The sequence below is a fragment of the Exophiala bonariae genome (genome assembly GCF_035927105.1).
Source record: "Exophiala bonariae strain CCFEE 5792 chromosome Unknown scaffold_1, whole genome shotgun sequence".
Lineage (NCBI taxonomy): Eukaryota > Fungi > Ascomycota > Eurotiomycetes > Chaetothyriales > Herpotrichiellaceae > Exophiala > Exophiala bonariae.
In genome coordinates this window covers 1,713,396-1,723,619 of record NW_027042476.1, presented here as the reverse complement: position 1 = coordinate 1,723,619, position 10,224 = coordinate 1,713,396, and the positions used below count along the sequence as shown (strand labels likewise).

Sequence of the window (10,224 nt, the reverse complement as noted above, 5' to 3'; positions counted from 1 at the left end):
CAAAAGCAGCTTCATAAGTTGGGGTTAGAATATGGTGCACCGAGTGAAGAGACAGCTGCAGCTTCCTTGCAAGGATTAAACACAAGACCATACGATGGTTCGGTGAGGTGTTGTGAGCTTCGCAGGGTGTGAATTCTGCAAGGTTCCAAGGATGCGCCAGGTCTACCATGGTCATCGGAAATCTCATGCCATCACCTTACACCTTAGCTCTTCAGAAGCAGCGAGACTTTAGTGGATCGTGGCATTTTTATTTTTGAAACGTAGAGATTACTCCAGACTAAATTTAGACTCCCAAATCGCCGTGTTTGACAGGATGCAAAGCCATCATCGGTGCCCATATTTGATCCCCCATGTCCCTTAGCATACTGGGCATTGCGGCCCGATCTTGATCCATCCAGTGCCTCATGATCCTGCCCGGGTAGCCGGGAACCCACCACCAAGTTCCGCCATTGAACAGCTTGTAGGAGCCTGCCGGGTTGTACAAGGCCTTACCGAACGAGAGGCCATTATTCGTTCGAGCATTTTGCGCAGGAGTGCCTCCGTTGAAGAGCGAGTCCAGCTCTTCAATGCCGACCTCTCGCTGGGCTTGAGGCTGGTGGAACCACGGGTGCGGTGGAAACGAGACCTTCAGGCCGTGGTACAGGGCGAACGAGACGGGTGATGCTTCGGAAGGCAGGGCCAGGCCTTGCGAGGCTTGTGCGTGGTGCATGGCGTTCAGCAGGTTCCATGAGTATCTTCCCATTGCCACGGGGCTGTAGTAGCGCGATGTGTCTGTTCCGTTCTTGAATCCCTGCATCCAGGACTTGAACGGCCAGTACTTGGCGGTCCTCACGTCTGCTAGTGGATTTGTGAGAATGAGGTCGGCCTCTTCGCCCACGCCCCAGGTAAAATCATCTTCTTGCGGGCTACTACAAGGTGGCTGAGGTCCGATGGGGTGTTTGATGTCCGCAATTTGGATGGGACCCCAAATTCCACCACCAGACAAGCTCTCGTTGATCGCTGCTTTGAACTCTTCATAGGGCCCATGGATCTTGGGGATGTAAAAATAAGACGAGCGCTCGACCGACTGTTTACGAGGATCGTTTTGCGCAAACTTGGACAATGCGTCCAAGAAAAGGCGCGAATTGCCAGTGAATTTCATATCCATTTCGAGTTGCCAATAATGATCGAAGCCTGAGAAGAGTTGGGCAAACAATTGAAGAGGCTGAAAGACCTGGAAAAAGACCGAGTGCTCGGAAATCCGAGGATACCAACTCTTGAGCAAATCTTGGTCGAAGAGCACGGTCATATCTCGAAACTCGTCAGGAACCAGATCTCGTAGAGCATCCTCGTAGCTCTTGTCGTTACGAAAGATGCGCCTGGCGTTGTCCTTGTCCTTGATGTCGACAAGTAGAAACACTGCATAGTCGGCGTTTGAGCCTAGCCCAGCTTCTGCTACCAGCGACCGGATGTGATACATGTCTATCGAGGTGAAGTTATAGCCTTCCCACCCACGCAGCACGATTGCCGTCCGACCTGTAGAAATGGTCCTGGCCTCCAGGCGTGGTTTAGCGCGATGGGACGGGGAGAATCTCATCCTTGTCGAAATGTTCATCGAGTCCTGAAATCGGTCTTGGTTTTGAGCTAGACAATCATTCTGCAGTTGCGCCCAGGATAGTAAATGCCATGGTACGAGAGTCTCGTTAGTCTCCCCTGATCTCTCTCCATAGCCATACTTGCCATATCTCGTGTTGGGTGTATGTAATGTGTAAGGTAAACCCAGTGTTGCATAGGAGCCGCCGACTGGCTCGGAGAAGGCTGAAATTACTTTAGACTTGGTCAAACAGGAGGATGTACGGCAATTAAAAAACATACACAAATTCAGCGCGACTCCCTGTAGTTCATCCTCGGTATTCTGATTTACATAGATACCCCTGGGCCCTACACAGGGTATCCGAATCACGGACTTGATTTTCTGAACAGGACGATTTCGAGAAGTGGAAAAAAAAGTTCCAGGGAAATGTGGATGTTCAGGGAAAGTATCGCGAAGCGCAAAGGCGATAAAGAAGCTGGTTCCGAAAATCGCCAGAAAAGACAGGGCAGCAAACTTCGAGAACAAAGATAAATTCAAGGTCATTGCGACATAGTGATCAAATCATGAGGTGAAGAGACCTGAGGTTCAAGTTGGGACGACATCAATGGACCAAACAATGTCCTCACTCCTCAGTAGACAATGGCGGCGTCTAACTAGAACGAGAGCATATCAAATCTGGGAGTCAACCGTGGTGCTTAAAATGGGAAACCTTTGGGGGGAAACGACCGTCAAGAGGAAATTGTCGAGTAGAGCATCCACCGAGTTCGCCACGCTCTAGTTACGAGGAGAGTCTCGACTTGGGTTACCCCGTGTCCTGAGCTTGACACGGCTTGATCACGTCTTGTTGGCAAGGTGCTTAAATTGACGGCAACCTATAGAAGAATGGTCAGTAATCACAGAGCAAGCCCGGGGTTCAACGGCACTCCATTATTGGCTGTCGGCCTTCGCAAGAGAAGCGATTGTAACGGGGATGATCGCTAATAAACGCCACAACATATACTAGTAAAAGAAGCGCGATACCCCACCTCCTCCCAATCTTTAGCCAAGGTCGAAGGGTGGCACCCTCAGTCAAGCTAGGTGAGGTAGATTGGGCACTAACTAATGGGCGATGACTGATTATAATACGGCGTTTGGGTATCCCTAACACCCTTACCTTTGGGCTAGCCTACAATCTCTACATCGCGTCGGCATCTGAATTACTTCTCGACAGCGTATTGGCCGAGGACGCACTAACTAGACAACGGCTAGGCAAGCACGAGTGGCTGGCATCCCAGAAGTGACCACTAACTATTGAGCATGGGTTCTCGGTATATATTGTACTACAGTATAAGCGACCTTAGACTTCAAAGACTTTTTGCACGGTGGGCATGAGTGCTCGGAAATTGTCGTCGCTCCTCAGTCAAGAGATGTAGGCAATAAATCTCAGAACCACATCGGGTCTTAGTGAATGAGGCTACTTCTCGAACCCTCCTTGTACTCTGATCCTCGATGCATTTGAGATTCAAATCTTCATTCTCATCCTCGGTCATCTTGGCAAACACCCAGGCCGTTATCAACCTATTTCCACAGCCTGCATTGTAAGTTCAGGGCCGAACTGTCTGCCGTCCGAGGCTTTGAGACTTTCACAGGCCGTTGCAATCTGTTCATCGGATGGTATTTCAACAATCATCAGATATGACAACGTCTAAGGAAAAGCATTAGTCCTCATCGGGTGAATATACCAAGTTGAGGAGTGAGATATACCCATATGCGGCGCCCATGGCCTGCTCCACTGTTTAGCAGTTTTGTCTGCTGGGCCAGCTGCTGCTCCTGAAGTTGAAAGGCATCCTTGTACTGCTGTATGTATGCCCGTTCCTGTTCTGGAGGGAGGTTCATTAGCGTTAGCTGCTGATGCAAGCTATTCATCATGGCCTCTTGCTGTTTTTGAATCGCCTGGGTCTGGGCATCAAGCGATGACTGCATACGCTGCTTGGCCTTGTCGGCATTGGGCGTCAGGTAGCCTCCCGAAATCAAGCCAAGCAGACCGCCATTGGTCGCCGGATGGTTTGGGTCTAGGAGCCAATGCTTGAACGATGGCGGGGATGGTTGCGAGAGGACGTCTCCTTTGCTTTCCTTGGCCTGAAGAAAAGTGATCAGCTGAGAATCTGTAGAACATATCTCTATCCACACAAGGGAGGAGACAGAGAGGCACTCACGTATCGAGCTTGCGCTCGATCATCGAGGTACTCGGTTACTCGTTCTACTGTGTTTCGGGACTTTGTCGACTTGGGATCCTCTTGAACCGCAATGAATTTTGTGGGGTAGACCAAAGGGGCAACATTGGACGGAAGGCTCTCTTCTCCTTCGACCGTGCCCGCTATCGGGTTTCACAGGTTCCTCCGAGTACGCACTGCCAAACTCTGCTCCTTCAGCAACAAGGACGTCGAGGGCAAGGGCTGTTCCCTGGGTATAGCTTCGCCAACGTCAAAATGCGCGTTAGCACCCAATTTGATAGGTGTGTACGCCATCAGCAGGCAGTAGAGACCTCGGGGCCGAAAGTATTCCTCGTTGACCCGATCTAGGAATGAGTTCGTTCTGCACGGTTGCAATCTCGATGTTAGCAGAAAATTCAACGACATTTTCGCCGGAGAAGACTCTCACCTACTTCCACCTCGTCTCCGCCTTAGCCATTACGCTGGCTATTACCTGGACCGCCACCGATGCCCCTAAGGCGATGTGATTGGGTACAAACGGTGCGCCGGCGGCTGCGAGCTGAATTGCGCTAAGCCATTTAGATGCCCGAACAGCTCTGTTGGTTGCCCTGACGAAGCTGATAAACTCGTCTTGATGAATGCCAAATTGTTCCAGCGCCGGAGCATATGCCTCGACAAACCCCCTGTCCTTGTTACCAGGCCGCCGCTGCAGTATCACGACTGGCCCTGGCAGGTGACAATGGGATATGCTTGGAGGAGAAGCGGTATTTGAGAGAGGGTGTGTGTGAATAAAGCCCTCAAGAGCCTGCTTACCTACGTGTGCCTCTTGAAGCACGGTGTCTGACGAATCGTCTCCCTCAATGTCACTTTTGGGCGATGGTGTGTTGCAACGGATGTTCCTGTGCCAACCCTCCTCGTCTAAATCTCTCAAGTGGTGATTTTGCTCAACCATCCCGTCAGTTCAGAAGAATGCGTCGGAAAAAAAAGTCCCTTGGTGGGCGTGCAAAATGCTAGTGAGTAAGATTGTAGAAGCAGTCGCTGGGCGGAAACTAGAGGCAGCAGGGCTTGAACTTGATAAATGGACTTCGTTACTATGCCTCTGCGCCGTTTCGCTCTTCGTCATATGTCATGTCGTTGAGGTTGCTTAGAGTGCGAAATGGCCATTGATTGGCTGACGCAAAGGCGCTTGCCAAAAAGAGAAGCATTTCGCACGCTAGATTGTGAGAGTGGAACCCAAAGATCGGTATGGTACGCAATCGGCCGGCTCGTCGGCATTGCACAGAGCATTTGAGAGTTATTCAGAGCTTGCAGACGTTGAACAGATTCAGAGAGTACATGCGGTGCCGTCATGTTTTCTGTAATTCGTCCTCAATTCACGGCGTTGTGTGCTTCTGCCACTCCCAGCGTGTCTGATTCATTGGGGGTCATCCATGGCCAAGTAGCCAGAAAGCTCTGCAGCTGCTTACCCCACTCGCCACGGAAGGCCTTGACTAGCAAGGCTCGAGCCTCTGAGAAATTTCCCACTGAGTCCTGTCTTGCAAGGAAGCTTGCAGCGACAGTAACCGGAAAACCTATAAAACTGATTAAATAAGAGCCGACCTCGGGCTTTTTGAAGTATGGTATCAGCAAGGCGACTTTGCGACTATACAGATACGCATCTATGCGCGGTGGCAGCCGAGTCGTGTCCTCGCTAGAGTGAGTGGCTTTGCGAAGCCAGAAAAGGATTTGGGAGAGGAGGTTGCAGGTTGACCAGTAGATCATTCCTAGGTGGGCCATAGCGAGCTCGGTTGATGGTGGTGCTGACTCTTCAATGCTTTTCCTCTAGGTCCTGGGACGCGATGAGACCTTCTACAAAGGCAACAACATCCTCTCCACAAGAAGTTGACCATGAAAGCAATTGGCAATCACACATCCTGCACCTTTCTTCAAGACCCTGACCCAAGAAGTGCCGTTTCTCTGGCTGAGTAGATAAAGTCTCAAGAGCACCCATATCTTCCAGTATCCCTGGAATCTCAATGAGAATATCTATCAGCTTGTCTTTCGGCCCTTTGGGATGGTTTGACCATGGAATAGTCTTCCACTCGAGGGTGCTCAAGGGACAGCGCTTATGATTCTGGATGTAGGGGTATATCTGCACGAAACCATTATCAGCACACAGGGTCAATGTTCGCATGCAGCATTGATGGGTCGTGAACTACCAGATGAAGGCGGTAATCGACAAATAACTTGTGTGCGTGCCCTTCAACGAAGCTTTCGGGCCCACCAGCAACAAGAATAGAAATTTCACCTAAGGTGTGTGTCAGCCACATTGGAGCGGGTAGCCATGAACGTCGTTCACCGGCATTGAGCAGTAACTATTAGCACCGAAGTGCGCACTGGTCAGACCACGTGTCGAACAAAAACATCATGTTTAGGAAATTGGTAAAAGTTACCTCATAACTTGCCAACAGTCCGGAAGCCACCAGAATCTTGCTCCAATTCTGCTGTTTCTTGTTCAGCAGCGACCGCTCCATCGCCCGTAGCGACAAGCCGTAGAGCCGCCTCCCTTGCACCATGCGTGACGTATCTTCACTGTGCTGGGCCGCCATTGTGAGAGCATTTGCAAGTAAGACAACGCGCACAAGAGGGTCCTCGCTGTACAGATCCTGGATGGCACTCGTCCAATTGGTAGTTGAATAGCGTGCAACTTGAGGTGGAAACGCCCGGCCTTGAGGGAGCAGAGACGTCCAATATGTCTCGAGATACTTGGACTCGCAAGCAGTCCGCTCAAGTGACTTCTCTAAGACGGGGGCGGAGAGCCGATTTTGCCGCAAGACATGAGTTGGTGCTATCTCCGACCATGCGGATGATGGTGGAAACGACGACAAGCTCGCCACGGAGTAAGCCGTAGCTTCAAAGTGATATGGTCGGTCACTGGTGCCACGATGCCCCTGGCCACTGTTGACAAAGGGAAAGTGTCGATCATAGCCCTCGCAGGGAATGCGAGAGAGCATACACTGCCCACACGTTGGTTTCTTCTCATCACACTGGAAGTTGTGCAAAGCACGTTAGTCCAATTCTGCTCGTACCAATCAGGAGTGCCTCATTTACTTAGTACATCGCCGTGCGAAATGTGGCGTGGTTTTATCCTCATGAACTATGTGACTCGGCTAAAGAAGGCTGGTGGGCAGGAGTTGATACATGTTCTCTCACTACAAGGTACTTAGTAGGAAACGAGGTACGACTTACGCCTTTTCTGCGCCTCCGACAGGTATGACACGCTTTAGAGCGTCCAGGAACCCCGACCATTTGGGGTTGATTCAGAAGCTTCACGTGTCACCTTCAGAGCTTCATTCGCTGAATACAGGGTAATGCCGTCGCAGGATGAGAATCGAACTCTTGGTTCTTTCGAGGAGATTGTCCACAAGCACTTCCACCGTGTCGCAGTGCATCTTGTCTGCAGTTAAGATATTGACCTGTTGTTGACCATCTAACGCTAAGCACCGCTTATTAGTGGGACGCCACGCGTCTACATAGCATACATGAGTACCGAGTACCGGACTTTTGACACGCAATACTTCCTCAAAGCTTGGGCTGATTACGTAAAATTCATTCCGACTTGGTCCAATAGGGGTACGCATGTTGAGGGAATACGTATTTAAACATGCACAAATCCAAGGCGATTTCCTGCGGTTCATCCTCAGTGATTTGGTGTCCATATGTGTCTTTTGGTCACACGGCGTCCGAATTGCGGACTCGGTTCTGAAGGGAACGATTGTGAGAAGAGGAAGACGGCAATGCCAGGAGAATGTAGAGAGTACTAAGTCGTATCAAGAAGAGATATGACGTCAGCGCAATTTTGGCCGCTATCTGGGTGGCTATCAATCAGCCAAAATCTTCGATTCGATGTAGAGAGTGATAGTGCCAATGGAATGGAAACAGCACTAGATCAAGAGAATGAAAATGAATGCTGATTATCTGAACTCAGTCTTGTAGTATTTCATTGAACAAAAAATCTATGTAAACCCCGAAAAACTAAGCCTAGTCATAAAATCTTGGGGTGAGCAGCGGCACACTCACGTTCGCCGTGCAACAAACATTGAAAAGCGCGGGTGGTCAAGCACAATTTCACTCAATAATTGTGAAAACCATCGCCACCTTTACCACAAGCCTGTCGAAATCGCGCTCATAGCCACGAATAGTCCCTCTGACGTAGATGGCTGTTGTAAAAGTAGGATTCCAAAGGTGAGAGTTGGTAACATGCCTAGCTCTCAAAGCTGGCCACGAACAGAATTTGGGATTTCTCCCACACAACAAAGTCTGATAGGCGCAGTTCGTTGATTTAATTTGAGGGTATCGTATGCTATTTGTTGAATCGTTTATACAAATTGGGTGATCGAGGTTGGAGATGTTGGATGTCGACATTTATTTGTTTGCTTTTTCCTGAACAACTTCCTTGGCTTCCTCCTTCTTTGCTTGGAGGAATGAGCTGACCCACTTGAGGGCATCAGAGGTTAAGATCAAGGAGGTGGTGACCACGGCCTTTCCACCGGTGACGTAGCCCTCGCCTCCAATCTTCTTGTATTCACTGCTATATGTGTTCAAGGCCCAGTCTTTGGTCTCTCCGGCCTTCTCAAGAGGCCAATGTACATAACCGAAGATTGTGCCTTTGATCTCCTTTGTCTCCGACTTGACAATGGGGACTTTCTCGTCGAATTTTGAGAGGAACAGGTCACCAAGCTCATCAGCCTTGACGACGTAGGGCTTTGCGTATGAGGCAGGAGTTTGGAAATATGGAAGGGTGGGTTTGACGAATTTGCTGTAGCCAGCATTGGTCAGATCAATTGACTTTGCTCCATAGGGGTTCTCCTGGACGAGCTTGATGGAATCGGAGACAACAGGGTATGAGGTGATATGCTAGGGGAACATAGAGTCAGTATCAAGTCTGAAGGCAGCACGATGGTGTTCTGGTGGTTGTCAACTTACAGAGAAGAATGCCGAGTGAGGCACGTCGCCGTTGGAAGTAGCGTCACCCATTGTGTGAGTTGTTGGAGGCTGGTGAGGGGTGATGGTGATTAGTAGGATGGATGAAGAAAGGGTTAAGGTGAGTTGGGTTGATGGAAGATGAGATTAGAATACAATTGAAGTGATTGTAATAAAGACAGGAACGGAATGTTGAGGGAGGCGCGAAGGTTGAACAAGAACAAGGGAGAAAAATATTGCACATGCTTCGATCGACGCCGCGTTGGTAAATGGCATGTGAAAATCGAATCAAGTGCGCGGGAGTCCATGGGGGTCATAACTCACCGGTGCAGACTTGGAGACAGGGTTCAGTGGTGGATAACCATGTGGATCTTACTGTGGCTGAAATAATTGCGAAGGGAAAAGAAGTATTATTATCATCTTGGACCAGTCGTCGTATGATATGTCATGGTCGTTCTTGCCCTTGAAACTTGTGATGCAAGTTCGATGATAATGATGCAGGTGTAGGTGCAGCCAGGTGTGGGAAACTGAGCCTTTGGTGGCTGCCTTGTGTCCTCGTCATGATGCCCTGTCCTTGTCCTCACCCTCACCCTCACTCTCACTCCTTCTTCCCTGTTCCGTTCTCTTCGTGTTCTCTCCCCTCTTTGTTCTTCGACTCCTCCTCCACATTACGGAGTGCATAATTCGTATACGATACCTAGGCATCTTTTGTTGAGTGATTAGCCACCTGCCATCTCTGGATGGAACCTCCGCCACACATCTGTAACTTCTGTCACCTAGGTATAAATATTCTCACTAAATTGCAAGCGTCGACGGATGCCCTCCCCGTTGTACCCCTACCACGAGAACTATCTGATCCTGGGAGTCCCATCCGAAAATCTTCCGACCTGGCAGTAGGGTCCATCCACCGGTCATCCCATGCAATGTGGCACGACAGATGCCAAGACTTGAAATTCGCTTGACATGTGAAAGCCACAGTCGAGGACTGTCAATCAGATAGCAGACTGCCATGACGGCGGAACCCTTCTCCAGAAGTCCCTCAGTACTTTCACTCTCCGGCTAACAGACAGTACGAGTACGATTATCACGAATCTAACCAGCCTGACTACTACTCTTCTGCTCAAGCGCAACCTGTCATAGGCAATGTCCTTTCAGAAGCTGACAACATCAACATTCAGGAAATTGAATGACCTCAAATACGAACTACCATTTGTTGCACACCACTTTACTCCATCTACCGACATCGTTCCTAAGACCATGCTAACACTAACACATCATCCGTCTACGCCTGGTCTCGTGTGGTGTCGGGCTCGTCTGCCAGTGTTGCTTGACCGCGGCTGGCTGTGTCATAAGAATGCCATACCCCTCTCCACAGTCCTAGCCTGATCAAAGCGACCAGGAGAATGAGCGATATATTGTATCGCACTGTCAGAGCCTTATCGCTCCTGACAGATTTCGTGCATCAATTCAACATGCCTCAGGCATCCCATGTCACAG

General features: G+C 49.8%; 3 protein-coding genes across 3 annotated transcripts; all 3 read right to left on the bottom strand.

Moving 5' to 3' along the window:
• Nucleotides 1-283: 283 nt before the first annotated feature.
• Nucleotides 284-2,116, bottom strand: LTR84_000611 (uncharacterized protein; the record flags this gene model as incomplete). Its single annotated transcript, XM_064844241.1, has 2 exons — nucleotides 284-1,797; nucleotides 1,855-2,116. The coding sequence occupies 2 exons, from the start codon at nucleotides 2,114-2,116 to the stop codon at nucleotides 284-286; spliced, it is 1,776 nt and encodes a 591-aa protein (XP_064712101.1).
• A 1,009-nt stretch (nucleotides 2,117-3,125) lies between these two features.
• LTR84_000610 (uncharacterized protein) lies at nucleotides 3,126-6,353 on the bottom strand (the record flags this gene model as incomplete). Its single annotated transcript, XM_064844240.1, has 9 exons — nucleotides 3,126-3,257; nucleotides 3,317-3,691; nucleotides 3,769-3,929; nucleotides 3,972-4,147; nucleotides 4,218-4,448; nucleotides 5,685-5,896; nucleotides 5,964-6,052; nucleotides 6,104-6,119; nucleotides 6,198-6,353. 9 exons carry the CDS (start codon nucleotides 6,351-6,353, stop codon nucleotides 3,126-3,128), a joined length of 1,548 nt encoding a protein of 515 aa, XP_064712100.1.
• A 1,816-nt stretch (nucleotides 6,354-8,169) lies between these two features.
• LTR84_000609 (uncharacterized protein) lies at nucleotides 8,170-8,781 on the bottom strand (the record flags this gene model as incomplete). Its single annotated transcript, XM_064844239.1, has 2 exons — nucleotides 8,170-8,661; nucleotides 8,731-8,781. 2 exons carry the CDS (start codon nucleotides 8,779-8,781, stop codon nucleotides 8,170-8,172), a joined length of 543 nt encoding a protein of 180 aa, XP_064712099.1.
• Between the last annotated feature and the right edge of the window lie 1,443 nt (nucleotides 8,782-10,224).